The sequence below is a fragment of the Rana temporaria genome, chromosome 6 (genome assembly GCF_905171775.1).
Source record: "Rana temporaria chromosome 6, aRanTem1.1, whole genome shotgun sequence".
Taxonomy (NCBI): domain Eukaryota; kingdom Metazoa; phylum Chordata; class Amphibia; order Anura; family Ranidae; genus Rana; species Rana temporaria.
In genome coordinates this window covers 17,939,355-17,961,188 of record NC_053494.1, presented here as the reverse complement: position 1 = coordinate 17,961,188, position 21,834 = coordinate 17,939,355, and the positions used below count along the sequence as shown (strand labels likewise).

Genomic DNA, 21,834 nt, shown 5'->3' with positions numbered 1-21,834 from the left:
TCGCAGTGTTCCCGACAGGAAAACTGTCTGGAATCCCGGCGGGAAAAATGAGAACATGTTTTCTTTTTTTCCTGACGGGATTCCCGGCAGTCTTTTTCCCGTCAGTTTTCCTATAGGACTGCAATGGAGCATATACACGGCCAGGATTCCCGGCCAAAGTACTCATGGCAGTTTTCCTGTCAGGAAAACCGGCTGTGTGTAGGAGGAAAAACTCCCCTCGGTTTTCCTGGTGGACTTTTTACCGTGTGTACAAGGAATTTGAGTCAGCTGATCCCTGGGGGTGGCATTCCACGTCTCGCTCCGAAGGACAAAGCCTGATGTGGGGTATCAAATATGGACCTGGAAATGATGGATCCTCTGCTTCAACATATGTTTCGCCGTGGTTGGCTCTTCAGGAATAGCCAATTATGGTGAAACATATATTGGAGTAGAGAATCCAGAATTTCCAGGTCCTTATTTTGGAGTGAGACGTGGAACGCACACCACCCCCAGAGATCAGTTGACTCACACATGCTGTTTACATCTAGTGCCAGGCCAGGCACTACAACATGTGAGTGTTAAGCCTCGTACACACGGCCGAGGAACTCGACGGGCGAAACACATCGTTTTGCTCGTCGAGTTCCTTGTTGGGCTGTCGAGGATCTCGACAAGCCAATTTTCTCCATTCCCGTCAAGGTAATAGAGAACATGCTCTATTTTTGGCTCGTCGAGTTTCTCGACAGTTTCCTCGACGAAAATGTACACACGACCGGTTTCCTCAGCAAAAAAATATCTCCCAGCAAGTTTCTTGCTGGTTTTTGCCGAGAAACTCGGTCGTGTATACGAGGCTTCACTGCCATTATTGCTGCTGTTTTTACTTTATAAAAAAATTACTACACTATGAGACTTTTATCCGTGGCGTCAGTTTTTACATTCTAGCCCCTTCCTGAGTGTCCATTGGAGTGGATTTATGCCATTAGCAGAACCAATCTGGTGTTCCCAAAGCGTTTTTTGACCGTCCTGTAAAAAGGGTTTAAACAGCTCTGGTGAGGAACCATCTTCCTACTGAGCACTCGTGGTGGAAGATCTAGAAGTTTTATCTCAGAGCATTTCATTATGGTGTTGGGATTTATTCACTTATGGACTTTATGCTTGCTTATTTTTTCATTTATGTGCACATTTAAGTTTCATGCAGTGTTTTTCTTTGTGCCAGTTTTTCACATGAACATGTATAGCGCCTTATTCTTTACTTTATAATTCTACACAGTTTAGTGATTTGTTCACTTTAAAGGGGGCAACTGTTGGTTTATATGTTCTTATCCCCACAAGGCGCCATTTTTTTGGTCTATATTTTCACATAAGTCATGTGTATTTTTCCTTGAATGTTGGTGTGCTTTGTACGTTGTATTTTTTTATTTATTTTTTGTTTCAGATCTGCGCAGAAATCCTCTTTACCTCTGTGCATGAGCATCCCGTAATAAAGACAAGTCACTCCTGCTTCTTCTCCTTGTGCAGGGTGACTGGTCTTGTCCCCGCCCCCTTCTGTAGTTGTCTGCTGCAGGCAGCCTATAGTGGGTGGAACTGCTGGGCCTCTCCACAGCTCAGCTCTCAGCACAGGCTACAGTGTGTATAGATGATATCACTGCTAATTTTATATAGTAATATGTTGGTTTGCAAAGGTGTTTGGTGCCCATAAAATTGATTTATATATTCTGGTGTTGTTGAGGAATGAAAGTTTGTGTACCTTGTGTTCAGCTTTAAAATCCTTGCATGCCCTACCATTAAGCATTCTCCCCTTAGGCTCCCAAGAAAGTGCAAGGCACGCTGGTAGCATTTCAGCTGAGGATCGGCAGGTACATCTTGCATTACGGTCACCATTGAATTTCTCACACCTCGATCCAACATCGGTTTCTCCGTCTAGGTCTGGCAACCTCTGCGAGGTGACTCTTTCCATTAAAATTTATGAACTTTGCAATCACCCGCTGATGGACAGTGGAGCCCAGAAGACAATTCCCCACATGTCATTAGCGCTAATGAGGGCACAATGTCACATCCACCAGGGAAAAGGCAGACGAGCAGCTGAAATTGTGGATTTCGCGTAACGACCCCCGATAATGTCACATGCCGCATTGTTAAAACACTCATTAGGCAAATGTGACCTTAAAACCTCTTTTGTTTGTGCTGCCATTTAAATTGCAATTAACTCTGCTAATTAGTTCCCATATTTATCTGTTTACAAGTGACAAACCTGCACCGGCCACCAGGGAAAAATTTATGGAAAAAAAAAAAACAGATTTTGACATATTTCAAACTGTTCTCCCATTAGTCCGTTCTTTTCGGGAGAGAGGTGGGTGTAAAAAAATCTGTCTTCCTTTAGTTGAAATGAAATGTGAACATTTTTCCAAAATGTCATTTCTCGGTTTTATCACCTTGCCTTTTGTCAAAACTTGTAGAAAATTCAGCCGACAATGCTTCGTTAAACAGGAGGTTGTCTTACATCCTTATATGGCTTTCCCAAGCGTCTAACAGCTTAATGATACATCCAGTTCTTAAGCTTGCAATTTAGCTGGCCATGGACAGACCCTACTTGTGCGGATAGTGATAAAGACCAACATTTATGACTACCAAAAACATTTTACAGCTTGGGATTCAGGTGGTGATGGTCCTCAAAGAACTGAGGGGTCAGACCGAAAAAAATGATTGGAGAACCATAAAATGGCCAAAACATATTCAGTGAAAAAAGAGAGGGGAGAAGCCAGAGAGCCTTTAGAGTCAATTAAGAAAACAAAAAAATCAAAAGGGAAAATGTACTTACATCTGGTGAGGATGTGATCAGGGTCAAGTTTATAAGGAGACAAAGGGGGAATTTACCCTGGGCACCACAGACAGAAGACAAAATGATATAAAACAATATAAAAAACTATATCTAAAATAAAAAAATATATAATATTAAAATAATATAACATGCGTAATTTTATTAAGTTTTATTAAGTGTATTTTTGAAAGTAATATTTTGCTGCCCATCATCTGTAAAACTCGGGACTGGAGCAAGAATGAATTCAAGCAAACCACACATGGAGCAATATGACTGTGTGTGTTTGGGCATCTGTGACCTCAAAATAACGTTGTGTCATACATTTAAAAAATGTGCAATATAAACCAACTGTGTATCAGGGCCCCCCACCAAACCTGAAGTGCCTTGGGCCTCCCAAGGCCAAAATCTGTCTCCGGCTGTGGTAATCCATAGGTGCTAGAAACATGCAACCTTCCATGATTGCAGGTTGAGAAAAGGCCAGTCTTCACATGGCATAAAACCGATCACTGATGGTATGGAGGTACCAATCCTGGATCCTCTATAGGTCAGGTGGGTATTGTACTGGTAGGATGAGAGGTAGTAAAAAGCCCATCAGTGAAACTAATGGCAGAGGCACCCATTATGGTGTCTCTAATGATCGGTTAGGATTCACCAGGTTTGAAGAACATCAAATAGTTCCAGGTCCAGGGGACCTACGACCGGCCAGTACCGGGTCCCCAAAGTTACCAGAGAAATGACTGTTTAACATAGGAGTCTATGGAAGGGGTGCCCAGGTTTGAAAAATCGGTGCTCCCCGGCTGTAGGTCCCCCCGGACAACAAACTTTGCACACATGTAGAGGAAGAGTGGGGCTACATGTGTGCCAAGTTTGCCAGTACCGGGTCCCCAAATTCCGGTAGATCAGGCGCAAAAAGTTGACTTGAGTATAAGCCGAGGGGGGCATTTTCAGCACAAAAAAATGTGCTGAAAAACTCGGCTTATACTCAAGTATATACGGTATTTCACGTTTATACCTTCTTGTGTTTATTGCAATATTTTTCCATTTCAAATTAGAATTCATTTTCGAAGTTGAATTAATTTTCAAATTCAAATTCATTTTCAAATTCAAATTCATTTTCAAATTCATTTTCAAATTCAAATTCATAATTGGAATTTGAAAATGATTTTGAGTTTAAAATGGAAACATATTTTGACAAAAATTTTTGCGGTGATTTCAGGGAGACTTGAGGTCTATGAACCTGCACTCACATCAAAGTCGGACCAAAGTAGTGCAGGGACTACTTTGAAGTCGGCACGACTTGAAGTCGTAGTAATATCAATGGTAGTCTTTGAAAATCATGGGGAACAACTGGCCATGCGACTTTGCAGTCCCAAGTCTTAGGGCAAGTCGTAAAAGTGTGAAAGGGGCCTAAGAACGATTAGCCGAAAATAGGAACGAAAATCAGAAAATTCAAAAACCTGAAGAGTTCGAAAATCTAAAAAAAAATTAACTGACTAATAATAACTTAACTATTACTAACTATTAAATTATAGGTATTGGAATTTCCTTTCAAATTTGGCTTTTAGTGAACGTAACGAATACTAATTTATCCGAAGTTACGAATTATCTGTAATAACAAATGCTGCACCTAAACTAATGGAACATAACAAATTAATAATAATAATAACTAACAATAATAATAAAAACTGATTATTATTTGTTAATATTTTGTTCCGTTCCATTTGTTTAGATGCGGCATTCTTTATTTTGGATAATTTGTAACGTCAGATAAACTCATATTCGTTGCGTTCACTAACAGCCAAATTTGAAAGGAAATTCCAATACCTATAGTTTAATAGTTAGTTATTATTGTTAGTTAGTAATTATTTCAAATTTTCTGATTTTTCTTTGTTATTTTCGTATTTTCTAATTTTTGGATTTTCGTTCTTTCTAATTTTTGGATTTTCCTGTTTTATTTTTGGATTTTTGAGTTTTCGGATTTTAGAATTTCCGAATTTTCTAATTTTCAAATTTCCGAATGTTCAAATTTCCAAATTTTCAGATTTCCGAATTTCGAATTTTTGAATTTACACATTTTTGAATTTATGATAAAAACAAAAAACGAATGAAACAAAAATGAAAACAAACAAATTTTAGGGCACTTAACGTATTTATGAATTTTCAAATTTCCGAATTTTAGAATGTCCGAATTTCCAAATTTTCAAATTTCCGAATTCCGAATTTGCGAATTTTTGAATTTCCAAATTTTAGAATTTATGATAAAAACAAAAAACTAATGAAACAAAAATGAAAACAAACAAATTTTAGGGCACTGCACATGTCCACCAGACAATAACAACAGCATCTGCCCAGATACTTGACAGGCAGCTGGCTCAGCCTTTCAGTGGGCTGCTAAGAGCTTGATCCAGCCACTCCCGCCCCCTTCACAGTCCAATGCTCCAGGGAGTGTTGGAGGGACAGAGCAAAGAGTGGTGACTGACAGTCACCGCTCTGTATTCAGAGTGGACCCAAGAACTAAACAATCAGTGGTCTTTGATTACTCAGTTCTGGTGTTGAGCCAGCAGGGGACAGCTGCTGCTTCGGATTGATGCTGCAGCCATCTAGGTGAGTATAAATGTTTGTTGTATTTGATTTCCATACTTCGTCTTTAACAAGCAGTAAATGAGCTGTCTAATCCACATCTGTATTTGCAGTTTCAATGCAGCAAATCATTCTCAAATTGCAAGGCAGAATCATTAAAGTCATTGGCTAAGCCTGCTCACCCTTAGAGCAGTAATTTAGCAGCTCAGCCCCTTGCTCTTCTCGCAAAAACTCTTGTGTCTATTCACTTTTTTGGTGAATGGGTAGGGGTACAATGTTCACATTCCCCTCAGATTCCGCTTAGCCCCCCAATCCGCAGACCCCCATAACCACAGCCCAGGTTTGTGGGAAGAGACCCTTGTTCCCATTAACATGGGGTGAGGGGGCAGAACACCCCCCCCCATGTTGAGCACATCTGGCCTGGTATGGTTCAGGAGGGGTGGGCACCCACTCGTCCCCACCCCTCATTTTCTAGCCTGCCGGGCTGCATGCTCAGCTAAGGGTCTGGTATGGATATGGGGGAGGGGGGGGACCACACCCCTCTTTTTTTTTTAATTTTGGCTTGGGGTTCCCCTTAAAATCCATTCCAGACCCAAAGGGCCTGGTATGGATTTGGGGGAGGACCCCACTCTGTTTTTTTTCCTGACTTTTCTATTGCTGACAGCTGATGGATTAAAAAATCTATAAATATATGCCATACTTTGTAAATGCTATAACTTTGCATCCCTCGAAAAATCACTGAACAATAATAAAAAAAATAAAAAAAATCCATAAATATATCCCATACTTTGTAGACGCTATGGGCCAGATTCAGAGAAGAAGTACGCCGGAGTATCTGCTGATACTCCGGCGTACTTTCAAATTTGCAGTGTCGTATCTTTAGTTTGAATCCTCAAACCAAGATACAACGGCTTCTGGCTTTGATCCGACAGGCATACGGCTTCGTACGCCGTCGGGTATGCTAATTAGCTGTTTATGGCGATTCACGAAGGTACGCGCGGCCGTCGCATTCTCTTACGTCGTCGCTAGTCGGCTTTTCCCGGCGTATAGTTAAAGCTGGTATTTTGTGGCCTATCTTTAGACTTGCCATGTTAAAGTATGGCCGTCGTTCCCGCGTCGAATTTCAATTTATTTTTTTTGGCGTAAGTCGTCCGTGAATAGGAAAGGACGTAACTCACGTTGACGTTCAAAAAATGACGTCGGTGCGACGTCATTTCGCGCAAAGCGCGGCGGGAAATTTCAAAACGGAGCATGCGCAGTACGTTCGGCGCGGGAACGTGCCTAATTTAAATGATACACGCCCCATTTGAATTAGGCGGGCTTGCGTCGGACGGGTTTACGCTACGCCGTCGCAAGTTTACAGGCAAGTGCTTTGTGAATCAAGCACTTGCCCATAAAACTTGCGGCGGTGTAACGTAAATGCAATACGTTACGCCGCCGGAATTCTACGTGAATCTGGCCCTATAAGTTTCACGAAAACCAGTCAATATACGCTTATTGGGATTTTTTTTTACCAAAAACATATAGCAGAATACATATTGGCCTAAATTGATGAAGAAATTAAATTGTTTTATTGGATGTGTTTTTTAACACAAAGTAAATATTTTTTTATTTTTTTTCAAAATTGTCATCTTTTTTTGTTTATAGGTCAAAAAATAAAAGCCGCAGAGGTGATCAAATACAACCAAAAGAAATCTCTATTTGTGGGAAAAAAAGGACATCAATTTTATTTGGGTACAGCGTTGTACGATAGTTAAAACGTGCCGTATTACAAAAAATGGCCTGGTCATTAAAGTGGAGGTTCACCCTATAAAAAATTTTTAACACTGCATCCAGCACCATGCTGCATATAAAATGTCACTGACCTTTATTTTTTTTCCCCCGTAGATATCGTTTAGCCGTGGAATTCACCGCGGCTTCCGGGTAGGGAATCCCGTGGGAGTGGGCATTCCTATTGACATGCCAATCAATTGGCATGCTAAACGACGGCGCACACAGCGCGTCACGACTTCCCGAAGGAAGCTCGGGTCGGCTTGGCTCTATTCGGCGCCGGTGCCGAATAGAGCCGAGCCGACCCGAGCTTCCTTTGGGAGCGCTCGTTCTGGTAAAACTACCGTTCTGAATGGAGTAAGCACATTCATCACTCTGTAACAGACAAAAAAGCGCAAATCGTCTTTTACTAACATGGAATCAGCTAAAGCGTCATTCGGATGGAACTTCCCCTTTATAGTGTCGTCGTACGTGTTGTACTTCACCGCGCTTTGCTAGAGCATTTTTTTAAAAACAATGGTGTGTGGGCAAGGCCGTTTTAATGATGAAGTTGGAAAAACTTTGTTTTTTTCTACATGCTGAAAAACTTTGTTTTTTTCTACATGCTGAAAAACTTTGTTTTTTCTACATGCTGAAAAACGTCGTTTTTTTTCATGCTGAAAAATGATCGTGTGTACGCGGCATAAGAATTCATTGAGAATTTCTTTTATATCCATTGAGCCAGATATTGATGTGTTAGTTTATCAAAAACAACGTCAAATATCGCACTCGTTTTATGTTGCCTTCTTTTACTTTTATAATAAAAAAAAATGAAAAAATGTTTTAAGTTTTAGTACTCAGATAGGTAGTTTATCTATATCAGTGATCGTTAACTTATGATCTGCCTAACATTTTCTGCTCAGCAGCTATCCTTATTATTAGTGTATTTTATGTGCGGCCCAAGACAATTCCTCTTCTTCCAATGTGGCCCAGGGAGGTCAAAGGTTGGACCCCCCGTGTGTTAATTTATTAATGGCCATTACATCTAACTATGTATACACGTATCTCTTCCAAATCCTATATGTGTGTGTATGTGGTAAAATTTACTGTAAATGGTGAGGCTGTTAGGATTCAGCAATGTTCCGGTGACCACACAAATATACAATGTGCGTTCAATAATCCTCTAAACTGAGAGCTAATTAATCTGACATCATTCATTATCTGTTACTGATCTGTACCAGTTGGAGGCTTTTCTTTATGTACCCCAAGCAGAGGCTCTGACATTAATGTTCTAAAGATGTGTTTTTTTTTCTAGTATTTTACACAAGTTAGGGAAAAGAAATGTAATAAATATCTCATGTAGGAAATGGCTCTTATGCTACTGCGCCACCATGTGGTTGTTCATAGACATGCATGCAGATTTGCTGTTGCAATTAAAAAGTTGTGTTATGCCTCGTACACACGGCCGGACTTTCTGAGAAAAAAAGTCAGACGGGCTTTTTTTCTCGGAAAGTCCGGCTGTGTGTAGCCTCCTTCCGACTTTTTTTGTCGCAAGTGCAACGGACCTTAGATTGAGAACCTGTTCTCTTTTTTTCTGTCGGACTTCCAACGGACTTTTGCGCCGGTCAAAAGTCCGACCGTGTGAACAAGGCATTAGAAGTCTCATGGGGCCTATTTATTATTGATAATTATTTTATTGCCTTTTTTTTTTTTACTTTTAACCACTTCATTACTGGGCACTTAAACCCCCTTCGTGGCCAGACCAATTTTCAGCTTTCATGGCTGACGCATTTTGAATGACAATTGCGCGGTCATACAACACTGTACCCAAATTATATTTTTATCATTTTTTTCCCACAAATAGAGCTTTCTTTTGGTGGTATTTGATCATCTCTGCGATTTTTATTTTTTGCGCTATAAACAAAAAAAGACAGAAAATTTTGAAAAAAAAACACAATATTTTTTACTTTTTGTTATAATAATATCCCAATTTTTTTTTTTTATATTTTTTTCCTCGGTTTAGGCCGATACGTATTCTTCTACATATTTTTGTTAAAAAAAACCGCAATAAGCGTATATTGATTGGTTTGCGCAAAAGTTATAGCGCCTACAAAATAGGGGATAGATTTATGATTTATTTTTTATTTAGAATTTTTTACTAGTAATGGTGGCGATTTTTTTTTTCAGGTCTGCGATATTGCGGTGGACATATCGGACACTTTTGACACAATTTTGGGACCATTCACATTTATACAGCGATTAGTGCTATAAAAATGCACTAATTACTGTAAAAATGTGACTGGCAGGGAAGGGGTTAACACTAAGGGGTGAGGAAGGGGTTATATGTATTCCCTGGGTGTGTTCTAACTGTGTGGGGGAAGGGGGGTGACTGGGGGAGGTGACCGATGCTGTGTCCCTATGTACAAGGGACACAGATCGGTCTCCTCTCTCCCTGACAGGACGTGGAGCTCTGTGTTCAAAAAATGTTCACACCCACCTGTGCCCAGAACCTGTTTTTTCCCTAAAAAGGGTGCTGCAGCCATGCACATCCCAGGTGCTTAACCACTGCAGCCCCAGAAGAATTTACCCCCTTCCTGACCAAAGCACTTTTTGCGATTCGGCACTGCGTCGCTTTATCCGGCAATTGCGCGGTCGTGTGACCCAAACAAAATCGACGTCATTTTTTTCCTACAAATAGAGCTTTCTTTTGGTGCTATTTGATCACTTCTGCGGGTTCCATTTTTTACACTATAAAAAAAAAAAGAGCGACAATTTTGAAAAAAATATATATTTTTTACTTTTTGTTATAATAAATATCCCCCCCCCCCCCCCAAAATATATATATAAATGTCTTTCTCAGTTTAGGCAGATATGTATTCTTCTACATATTTTTGGTAAAAAAAATTGCAATAAGCGTTTATTGATTGGTTTGCACAAAAGTTATAGGCCCGGATTCAGATAGGAGTTACGACGGCGTATACGCCGTCGTAACTCTGAGTGTGCGGGGTCGTATCTATGCGCCTGATTCTTAGAATCAGTTACGCATAGATTTCCCTAAGATCCGACCGGCGTAAGTCTCTTACACCGTCGTATCTTAGTTGTATATTTACGCTGATCGCTGATCGCCACCATTACTAGTAAAAAAAAATCCATAAACATATCCCATAGTTTATAGATGCTATAACGTTTGCACACCAATCCATATACGCTTATTGGGATTTTTTTTTACCAAAAACATGTAGCAGAATACATATTTGCCTAAATTGATGAGGATATTTGATTTTTTTTTTTTTTTATTGGATATGTTCTGTAGCAGAAACTAAAAAATATAGTAGTTTTCTCAAAATTGTTGTCATTTTTTTGTTTATGGCGCAAAAAATTAAATCTGCAGAGGTGATCGAATACTACCAAAAGAAAGCTCTATTTGTGGGGAAAAAGGGACATCAATTTTATTTGTGTACAGCGTCGCATGACCGCGCAATTGTCAGTTAAATTAACCACTTGCCGCCCGCCATATAGCAAAATGACGTCGGCAAAGTGGTTTCAATATCCTGACTGGTCGTCATATGATGTTCTCAGGATATTGAGCCGCTGCGCGCCCCCGGGGGCGCGCATCGCGGCGATCGTTGTTGCAGGGTGTCATTCTGACACCCCGCAACACCGATCTAGGAGACTCTTTACCACGTCCAATCACAGCTGATCACGATGTAAACAGGAAAAGCCGGTAATCGGCTTTTCCTCACTCGCGTCTGTCAGACGTGAGTAGATTTTTGGGGGGCGCAAACAAACGAAAAAAAAAAAAAACAATTGCAGCCATTGCCCATCAAATGCAGCCACTGTGCCATGCCATAAATTATCGCCACTGTGCCATGCCATCAATTGTCGCCACTGTGCCATCAATTGTCGCCACTGTGCCATGCCTTCAAATGCAGCCACTGTTCCATGCAATGCAGCCACTGTGCCATCATTTATCAGCACTGTGCCATGCCATCAAACGCAGCCACTGTGCCATCAATTGTCGCCACTGTGCCATCAATTGTCGCCACTGTGCCATCAATTGTCGCCACTGTGCCATGCCAAACGCAGTCACTGTGCCATCAATTGTCACCAATGTGCCCATCAATTGTCACCAATGTGCCATCAAACACAGCCACTGTGCCATGCCATCAATTGTTACCACTGTGCCCACATCAATTGTTACCACTGTGCCCACATCAATTGTTACCACTGTGACCACATCAATTGTTACCACTGTGCCAACATCAATTGTCACCACTGTGCCCTTTAATTGTTGCCACTTTGCCCTTTAATTGTTGCCACTGTGCCCTTTAATTGTCGCCACTGTGCCCTTTAATTGTCGCCACTGTGCCCTTTAATTGTTGCCACTGTGCCCTGTAAAATGCTGCCCCCTTGCCCCCCCCCCACCCAGCACTTACCTTTCTGGGGTCAGCCATCCTCCTTCCACGGTCCCTCGATGTCTTCTCCCGCCCTCGATGATGCTTCAGCCAATCAGGTTACCGGTAACCAGAACCGGTGAACCTGATTGGCTGAGACGCCTGTCAGTCTTATCCAAGGAACGCACCCCCAGTGCGTCCCCTGGATAACTATTTGGAAGCCGATTACAGCCTGAGGGCTGTAATCGGAAAGCCTATCAGAGCCGCTGGCTCTGATAGGCACTTCCAAAGCCAACCAGCTGCCGTTATTCAGATGGGCGGTGCTCACCAGAGGGGCGGCTATCTGAATAGTGGGCGGCAGCAACAATACACAGATTCATGCAATGCATGAATCTATGTATTGTATTCAGTGGCGGTGCGGGAGCGAGAGGGGGCGGCGCTCCGGCACCCTCTATGGACGCACCGCCACTGCTGATGGGCACTGATGAGGTGGCACCAATGAGATGGCACTGACAGGCACTGATATGCAGCACTGATAGGTGGCACTGATATGCAGCACTGAAGGGCATTGATAGGCGCCACTGATATACAGCACTGATAGGTAACACAAATATGCAGCACTGATGGGCACTGATAGGTGGCACTGATGGGCATGGATAGGCAGCACTGATGGGCACTGAAAGGCTGCACTGATGGATACTTATGGGTGGCACTGCTGGGCACTGATAGAGTTCACTGGTGGCACTGGCAGGCATTTTTCATTGGCACTGATTGGCAGCTGCCTGGTGGTCTAGGGTGGCATACGTAGTGGTCCTGTGTAGTGGCCATCCCTGGTGGTCCTGGCGGCATCCTGGTGGTCCTGGGCGGGCATCAGAGGGGGGCTGTGCTGATAATCAGCGCATAGCCCCCCCTGTCAGGAGAGCAGACGATCGGCTCTCTTCTACATCGCCAGGGTTCCCAACCGCCAGTAAATTTACTGACAGTTTGTAAAAAACAGTGATTTTTTTACAACTGCCAGTAAATTTCAGGGGCTGATCATTTCATGCTGTGTTGACTTTTTAAGTGTAAATTAAGCAAATGACTTTGTTATGGGTATTGTCAGTGTTTCTGTATCATGTTTATACTGTTCAAATATTCACTGTGTTAGTTTTCAATAGGAGTTCTGTCATTTCTCAGGTTGCCACAGTAAAAAATGTGCTCTGCCAGTAAATTTTTCATGTTTTGTCAGTAAAAAAATGGTGCTACCCGTGTCTGTCAGATGCAAGTGAGGAAAAGCCAATAAACGTCTCTTCCTGTTTACATTGTGATCAGCCGTGATTGGACGCGGCTGATTGCGTGGTAAAGATTCCCCGTCAGAGACTCTTTATGTAGATCGAAGTTGCGGTGTGTTAGACTGACACACCGCAAAAACGATCGCCGCGATGCACGCCCCCACGGGCGCACGCCGGCAGTTATCCTACTCGACGTCATATGACGCCCAGTAAGGATAATTAAACCACTTCCGTCATTTCACTGGCAGGAAGGAAAGTGGTTAAAGCGTTTTTTTTTCCCCACTGCGCAAATACAGTGTGACATAAAATATTTGAAATCCGCGCCCGCGTATCCTTACGCCGATTCTCAAAGGCAGATACGCTTAAAAAATAGGCTTTCTCCACCGACGTAACTTGATTGCGGCGGCGTAGAATTGTGTGCAATATTACGTTGGCCGCTAGGGGCGCTTCCGTTGTTTTCGGCGTAGAATATGCAAATTACCTAGATACGCCGATTCACAGACGTACGTGCGCCTGGCAGTAGTTTTTTACGTTGTTTGCGTAAGTCGTTTTCGTCGTAACGTTGCTCCTGCTATTAGGTGGCGCAGCCAATGTTAAGTATGGACGTCGTTCCCGCTTCAAAATTTGAATTGTTTGCGTAAGTCGTTCGCGAATAGGGCTGGAAGTAATTTACGTTCACGTCGAAACCAATACGTTGTTGCGCCGTACTTGGAAGCAATGCACACTGGGATATGTACACGGACGGCGCATGTGCCGTTCGTAAATCACGTCAGGTTATCACATATTAGCATAAAACACGCCCCCTTCCCCATTTGAATTACGCGCGCTTACGCCGGCCCCATTTACGCTACGCCGCCGCGACTTACGGAGCAAGTGCTTTGTGAATACTGCACTTGCCCCTGTAGGTTGCGGAGGCGTAGCGTAAATACACTACGCTGCGCCGCCGTAACTTAAAGCGCAGCTACGTGAATCTACACCATTGCATTTTATTCTCTAATGTTTGGGGGTTTATAAGTAATTTTCTAGCACAAAGTACTACTTTTAAAATGTTCCTTCTCTGGCTGACCGCAGAGGGTTTCCCTCACTGGGTACATGCTTATTGTGGGTCATGTTCTCGGTTACAATATAAGGGGTGGGTATAGGAGAAAGTGAAGAGTGCATTTTATTGATTTCACAACATCCGCCTCCATATCCCGAACTGAGGCCAGTCCGAGGAGGCTGAACATGGCGGCTCCTCCTCCTTCTCCTCAGCCTTTCCCGCCTCTCCCTGACCCCGCCCCCGGTCGTAGTCTCCGCCCTCGTGCTGTCACCATGGTGCCCGGTGGGGTGTGGAAGGCGCTGTGTACGGCGGTGGCGGTCTCGGTGGGGGCGGAGTTGTTGTTCCGGTATTGGAGGAGGCAGAGGAAGGCGGTTAAGGAAGCTCTCTTCTTCCCGGTGCCGGTGAGCTGTATGGAAGGAATTCTGAGCCCCGGTCTCCGGTGCATGTGTCCGCTCCCTCATACTGACACGGACAGCGCCCTCCACCGGCTGATGAGGCGCCTCCTGGAGGCCCGGAGGAGTGTGGAGCTCTGTATCTTCGCCTTCTCCTATCCTCCTCTGGGCCAGGCCGTCCTACTTCTCCACCAGAGAGGAGTCCGAGTCCGGGTCATCACCGACAGAGACTACATGGCGGCCTCCGGATCCCAGATAGGAGCTCTGAGGAAGGCCGGTGAGCACAGGGTTCTGGTGGTCAGGCCTGGTTGGGGGGTGCTGGAGGTCAGTTCTGGTTTGGGGGGGGGGGGTGTGCTGGTGGCCAGGCCTGCTGGGTTTGGTGGTCAGGCCTGGTTTGTGGGGGGGGGGGGGGGTTTAGTGGTCAGGCCTGGTTGGGGGGTGCTGGAGGTCAGGCCTGGTTTGGGGGGGGGGGGTGCTGGAGGTCAGTTCTGGTTTGGGGGGGGGGGTGCTGGAGGTCAGGCCTGGTTGGTGGGGGGGGGGGGGGGTTTAGTGGTCAGGCCTGGTTGGTGGGGGGGGGGTGCTGGAGGTCAGTTCTAGTTTGGGGGGGGGGGGGTTCTGGAGGTCAGGCCTGGTGGGTTTGGTGGTTTAGTGGTCAGGCCTGGTTGGGGGGGGGGTTGCTAGAGGTCTGGTTGTGGGAGGGGGGGTGCTAGAGGTCAGTTCTGGTTTGGGGGGTGGTGCTAGAGGTCAGGTCTGGTTTGGGGGGTGGTGCTAGAGGTCAGTTCTGGTTTGGGGGGGGGGTGCTGGAGGTCAGGCCTGGTTGGTGGGGGGGGGGGGGGCTTTAGTGGTCAGGCCTGGTTGGTGGGGGGTTAGTGGTCAGGGCTGGTTGGGGGGGGGGGGGTTGCTAGAGGTCAATTCTGGTTTGGGGGGGGGGGGGTTGCTTCAGGTCTGGTTTGGGGAGGGGGGGTGCTAGAGGTCAGTTCTGGTTTGGGGGGGGGGGGGGGTGCTAGAGGTCAGTTCTGGTTTGGGGGGGGGGGTGCTAGAGGTCAGTTCTGGTTTGGGGGGGGGTGCTAGAGGTCAGTTCTGGTTTGGGGGGGGGGGGGCTGGAGGTCAGGCCTGGTTGGTGGGGGGGGGGGGGGGCTTTAGTGGTCAGGCCTGGTTGGGGGGGGGGGGTGCTAGAGGTCAGTTCTGGTTTGGGGGGGGGTGCTAGAGGTCAGTTCTGGTTTGGGGGGGGGTGCTAGAGGTCAGTTCTGGTTTGGGGGGGGGGGTGCTGGAGGTCAGGCCTGGTTGGTGGGGGGGGTGCTGGAGGTCAGTTCTGGTGGGGGGGGGTGCTGTAGGTCAGTTCTGGTTTGGGGGGGGGGTGCTGGAGGTCAGTTCTGGTTTGGGGGGGGGGGGGGGGTGCTGGAGGTCAGTTCTGGTTTGGGGGTGGGGTGCTGGAGGTCAGTTCTGGTTTGGGGGTGGGGTGCTGGAGGTCAGTTCTGGTTTGGGGGGGGGGGTGCTGGAGGTCAGTTCTGGTTTTGGGGGGGGGGGGGTGCTGGAGGTCAGTTCTGGTTTGGGGGGGTGGGGGTTCTGGTAGTCAGGCCTGGTTGGTGGGGGGGGGGGCTTTAGTGGTCAGGCCTGGTTGGTGGGGGGTTAGTGGTCAGGGCTGGTTGGGGGGGGGGGGTTGCTAGAGGTCAATTCTGGTTTGGGGGGGGGGGGGGGGTTGCTTCAGGTCTGGTTTGGGGAGGGGGGGTGCTAGAGGTCAGTTCTGGTTTGGGGGGGGGGTGCTAGAGGTCAGTTCTGGTTTGGGGGGGGGGGGTGCTAGAGGTCAGTTCTGGTTTGGGGGGGGGGGGTGCTGGAGGTCAGGCCTGGTTGGTGGGGGGGGGTGGGGGCTTTAGTGGTCAGGCCTGGTTGGGGGGGGGGGGTGCTAGAGGTCAGTTCTGGTTTGGGGGGGGGTGCTAGAGGTCAGTTCTGGTTTGGGGGGGGGGGTGCTAGAGGTCAGTTCTGGTTTGGGGGGGGGGGTGCTGGAGGTCAGGCCTGGTTGGTGGGGGGGGTGGGGGCTTTAGTGGTCAGGCCTGGTTGGGGGGGGGGGGGGTGCTGGAGGTCAGTTCTGGTGGGGGGGGGGTGCTGGAGGTCAGTTCTGGTTTGGGGGGGGGGTGCTGGAGGTCAGTTCTGGTTTGGGGGGGAGGGGGGGTGCTGGAGGTCAGTTCTGGTTTGGGGGTGGGGTGCTGGAGGTCAGTTCTGGTTTGGGGGTGGGGTGCTGGAGGTCAGTTCTGGTTTGGGGGGGGGGGGGTGCTGGAGGTCAGTTCTGGTTTGGGGGGGGGGGGGTGCTGGAGGTCAGTTCTGGTTTGGGGGGGTGGGGGTTCTGGTAGTCAGGCCTGGTTGGGGGGGGGGGGGTTGGTAGTCAGGCCTGGTTGGGAAGGGAGGTGCTGGAGGTCAGGTCTGGTTGTAAAACCTTTTGCACAACTTTTGTAAAGTAAATTAAATATTATATTTTTCTATATTTACTTATACTTTTTTGTATATTATTTTCATTGCCCTTAAAATCCCATTTCTTTGAGGTATTCATTTTTCTAGGTCTGGTTGGGGGGGGGGGAAGAGAGATCAGGCTTGGTTGGGGGGTAGATTGGGGTGGAGATCATGAGTGGTGGGGGATAAGAGTCAGGGGCGGGGGTGTAGGTCAGGTGGATTGTGGGAAAGGTGCACAGTGAGCCATGGTGTGGTATGGGAGTTTAAGTCAAGCTTGGGGGGGGGGGGATTTATTTTTGTAAGCGCTTCTATTGAAGATAAATTGCACCTTATTTTATAAACACACACAACCACAGTGGTGTTTATATTGTTGATACATTGTTTATTTTAAATAATTGTTGAAGTACAGTATTATTAGTCACATCGCTGTCACTTTACAAACAGACTATTTTAAATTGAAGTAATTGTAAAGGAAGTATTTTTATTTTTATTTTAATGTTCTCTATGCTTTAGGATAAAATGCCTTCTGTGTGCAGCAGCCCCCCTAATACTTACCTGAGCCCCATCAAGATCCAGCGATGTTTCAGGAGTGTCTCAGTTGTCCGGGACTCCCCTCCTCATTGGCTGAGATGGCAGCGCCATTTGGCTCCGGCTGCTGTCAATCAAAGTCAATCAGCCAATGAGGCGAAAAGGGGCAGGCTGCAGCTCCGTGTCTGAATGCCAACACACACATTCCTGGGTGATGAAGCGAACTGTGTGTAGTCAGAGAATGTCACCAGCACACCAAGATCTCCAAAAAAAAGTTGATGCCACGCATGACCCCTTCATCGGACATGTCACATACCTGATGAAGGGGTCCTGTGTGGCTCTGAAATGTTGCTTGATGATGTTATCGCTGATTAAAGCTTTGGACTCATTTTTGGAGATCTTGGTGTGCTGGTGACATATACTCTCTGGCCCAGATTCACGTAGAATTCTTTAGGCGGGCGTAGCGCATCTCAGATACACTACGCCGCTGTAACTTAGAGCGGCAGGTCCCGTATTCTCAAAGAACTTGCGCTTTAAGTTACGCCGGCGTAGTGTAACTGGGCCGGCGTAAGCCCGCCTAATTCAAATGTGGAAGTGGTGGGCGTGTTTTATGGAAATTAATCGTGACCCCACGTAATCAAAGCTTTTAACGAACGGCGCATGCGCCGTCCGTGGACGTATCCCAGTGCGCATGCTCCAGATTACGCCGCAAAGACTCAATGCTTTCGACGTGAACGCAACTTACGCACAGCCCCATTCACGGACGACTTACGCAAACAATGTAAAACGTGAAAAATTCGACTCAGTTCCGACGTCAATACGTAACATTGGTACGCTTCATAGAGCAGGGGTAACTTTACGCTCAAAAAAGCCTTACGTAAACGAGGTAAAAAAATGCGCCGGGCGCACGTACGTTTGAGAATCGGCGTATCTAGCTCATTACCATATTCGACGTGTAAATCGACGGAAGCGCCACCTAGCGGCCAGCGTAAATATGCAACTTAGATACGACGGCGTAAGAGACTTACGCCGGTCGGATCTAAGACAAATCTATGCGTAACTGATTCTAAGAAGCAGGCGCATGGATACGACGCCTCACACTCAGAGTTACGACAACGTATCTCCTTTGAGAATCTGGGCCTCTGTGTCTAAATGGACACGGGGAGCTGTAGCTCGGCTCAGGTGCCCCCATGGCAAGCTGCTTACTGTGGGGGCACGCAACAGTAGGGAGGGGCCAGGAGTGCGGAAGTGGGACCCAAGAAGAGGAGGATCTGGGCTGCTCTGTGCAAAGTAAAACATGTTTGTTATTTTGAACTAAAAAAAAATACTTTAGTAGCACTTTGAGTTAAAGCAGAGGTCCACCTATAAAAAAATATATATATATATATATATATTAAAAGCCAGCACCTACAAATGCTGCAATATATGGACACTCACCTGTCCAGGGCGCCCCCGATGTCAGAAGCCGATCAGTCTCTCGGCTGCTGCTGCCACCATCCTCGGTGAGGGAATCAGGAAGTGAAGCCTTGCGGCTTCACCGCCAGATTCCCTACTGCGCATGCGCGAGTCGCGCTACGCGTCCTTACTGGTCCCTATTGTCTTCTGGGACCTGTGTGTCTCCCAGAAGACAACGGGGGAGGATGGTGTAGGTCACTGAGGTGATCTATGCCCCGAAGTGGGAGCAAATACCTGTATTACACAGCTATCTGCTCCCTCCTCCCCCCTGAAAGGTGCCAAATGTGACGCCGGAAGGGGGAGGATTCCAAAAAGTGGAAGTTCCATTTTTGGGTGGGACTCCACTTTAATTACAGCAGTGCAATACATTTTAATTAGGTTCCATCTTGCCCTTTGTTTGTTCCATCATCCACCTAGATTGTAATAAACTTCATGATAAACAGGCGTGGCACAATTCTGCTTATTATTTATGAAACGCTAGAATGTGAATACAGCCTGAAGTGGAAAGTGCTGAAGAGTAGATTTGTGATGTATAAAAGTAACTTTGGCCATAATAGAGAGAGGAAAGGTTAGTACTCCTCTGTTTTTTATTGCGGTCTTAGTCATCCGTGGAGGTGAATTATATTTTCTTTTGCGCACAGTGGGGAAGGAATACTAGAATTACCTTCTGTTCAGAGACTCGACTAAAAATCTAAGGGCTCTTTCACACGGGTGGACCGTTCAGGTCCGCCTGCCAGTTTTTTAGGCAGACCTGAACGGGCGCTCCGTGCTCCTCTATGGAGCCACATGCCCGCTGACATCCGACCTGCCAAAGTTTGACGGAGGAAAACCCTATTTTCCATCCGTCTATCGGATCGGGTGACAACGGACTCTACGGTCCGTCGTTATCCGATCCCCCATAGGGGAGAGCGGCGCTCTGACAGGTCAGTCCCTGCACAGTGTGCAGAGACAGACCTGTCATCTGCCGGCTCAGCGGGGTTCGACGAAGCGATCCCCGCTGAGCAAAGCAGAGCCCGCACACGGACCGTGTGAAAGAGGCATAAGGCTCTAGCAATAAGTGTGATTTAAATTTTTTTTTTAAGTGTATAAATAATAAAAAAAAATCCCCAAAAAATGCTATGCAACATAAAAAAACTGCAATGATTGCCATTTTATTCTCTGGGGTCTTTGCAAAAAAAATAGAGGCCCGGATTCAGAGAGATCGGCGCATCTTTAGATAGGTGTAGCTTTTCTCATATGCGCTACGCCGTCGTAACATTGAGCGGCAAGTACAGTATTCACAAAGCACTTGCTCCCATATGTACGCCGGCGTAACGTAAATGGGCCGGCGTAAGCCCGCCTAATTCAAAGTAGCAAGGCAGTGGGCGTGTTATATTGTAATTAACCGTGACCCCATGTAAATGCATGGCCGAACGAACGGCGCATGCTCAGAATCAAGTCGCAAATACTCCCTAAGATACGTCGGCTCAATGCTTTACACGTGAACGTACCTACGCCCAGCCCCATTCACGTACGAGTTACGCAAACAACGTAAAATAAGACGCTGTTCCCGCGCCCATACCTTAACATGACTTACCCCTGCTTTATGAGGGGTAAAGTTACGCCGGACGTACGCCTTACGCAAACGGCGTAGCTTACTGCAACGGGCGCAACTATGTTTGTGAATCGGCGTATCTAGCTCATTTACATATTCAACTAGTAAATCTACGGAAGCGCCCCTAGCGGCCAGCGTAAATATGCACCCAAGATACGATGGCGTAGGAGACTTACGTCGGTCGTATCTTGGCATAATTCAGGCGTATCTGCTTTCCTGAATAAGCGTATAGATACGACGGCGTATCTGGAGATACGTCGTCGTAAGTCCTTTCTGAATCCGGGCCAGAAGGTTTAAGGGTTTTGTAGTTTTTTTTTTTTTTTTTTGCAAGAAAATTACAAATTGTGTTTTACTTGTAAACAAAAAGTGTCAGAAAAGGCCTGTTCTTCAAGTGGGTGATGGTCCTTCCACTCTTACTTTGAATTACATAGAGAGTCTTCTGTGAAGATTTTCAGGTCCCACAACCCGGAGGGGAGGGGGGGGGAGGTGCTCTGCAGCGCTCAGCGATGGTAAATTGAGTGAGTTATGCTTTTAGGATCATGTTTGGGTTCCCTGAATAATTTTACTAGTTGCCTGGAGTTCCTCTTTGACACCCATTCTTTTCTTTTGCAGGTATTGTGGTTCGTCACAGTCAGTCTTCTGGTTTAATGCACCATAAGTTTGTGGTGGTAGATAAAAAATTTGTAATAACCGGTTCCATGAACTGGACCATGCAGGCCATGCAGGCGAACAAGGAGAATCTTCTCATGACAGATGACAGAGTCTTTGTGTCTGCGTACCTGGAGGAGTTTGAGAGGCTTTGGGAGGAGTTTGACCCAGCCACCTACGATTTCTTCCCAGAGTGAAAGATAAGTGATGGAGTTCCCTGAGTTTAAGAAGGTCTATGGTGTGCCACGTCACCTTGGTTTTAAAATTTCAAGTGATTATTTTTTTACATGCATTTTTTTTTTTTTTTACATTCCGGTAAACTTCCAAAGGCTGCGCCTCTGATCTGGGACAGGGTGTCATTTCACCATTATCACACAGTGTTTTGTTAAATATTGGTTTTTATGTTACTGTAATCTGAAAATGCGTTATTGGGCCAGTCTTGTCAGCTCAGGGATCTGTGGATTATTATGATTTGTTACATCTATATGAAATTTTCAAGTAATTGAGGTAAAGAATATTTCATATACTGAAAACTGTGTTGAATCAAAATTTTGCAATTATGTTTAACACTATAGAGCAGCAATTCCTAAAATGAGGTACAAATACCGCCAGGGAGTACTTGTCAACACATTTAGGGGTACTCCAAACTAATGTCATCTTAGTGGGAAAAGTCTGTGTCAGGGATTCTGTTTGGTCCACAAAGTAAAAGGCTATGGAAGAGGAAACGTGTGTAGAAAGTCCTTTGTGTGCGACCTGCTCCTCTCTGTAGATTCAGTCTCATTTGCTACACTCTCCACTGAGCTGAAAGCACTGCTGTGGCCCTCTTTAAAGTTGAGCCGCCAGCCCCACGAGGGGCCCCAGCCTGTCCTTTTGCTCCACGAGGGGCCCCAGCCTGTCCCCTTGCTCCACGGTCTAGACCATGGGTCTTCAAACTCCAGTTGTTCA

At 46.0% G+C, this 21,834-nt stretch overlaps 1 protein-coding gene across 1 annotated transcript; it reads left to right on the top strand.

The window, feature by feature from the left end:
- The first annotated feature begins 13,994 nt into the window (after positions 1-13,994).
- Positions 13,995-21,422, top strand: PLD6 (phospholipase D family member 6). Its single transcript, XM_040355582.1, has 2 exons — positions 13,995-14,496; positions 20,854-21,422. Exons 1-2 carry the CDS (start codon positions 14,013-14,015, stop codon positions 21,084-21,086), a joined length of 717 nt encoding a protein of 238 aa, XP_040211516.1. The 5' UTR covers positions 13,995-14,012; the 3' UTR covers positions 21,087-21,422.
- The last annotated feature ends 412 nt before the right edge of the window (positions 21,423-21,834 follow it).

Coding starts and splice junctions, on each gene's coding strand:
- PLD6 (XM_040355582.1), top strand. CDS start 14,013: ATGGCGGCTCCTCCTCCTTCTCCTCAGCCTTTCCCGCCTCTCCCTGAC. Junction 14,497..20,853: donor AGGAGCTCTGAGGAAGGCCG/GTGAGCACAGGG, acceptor TTTCTTTTGCAG/GTATTGTGGTTCGTCACAGT.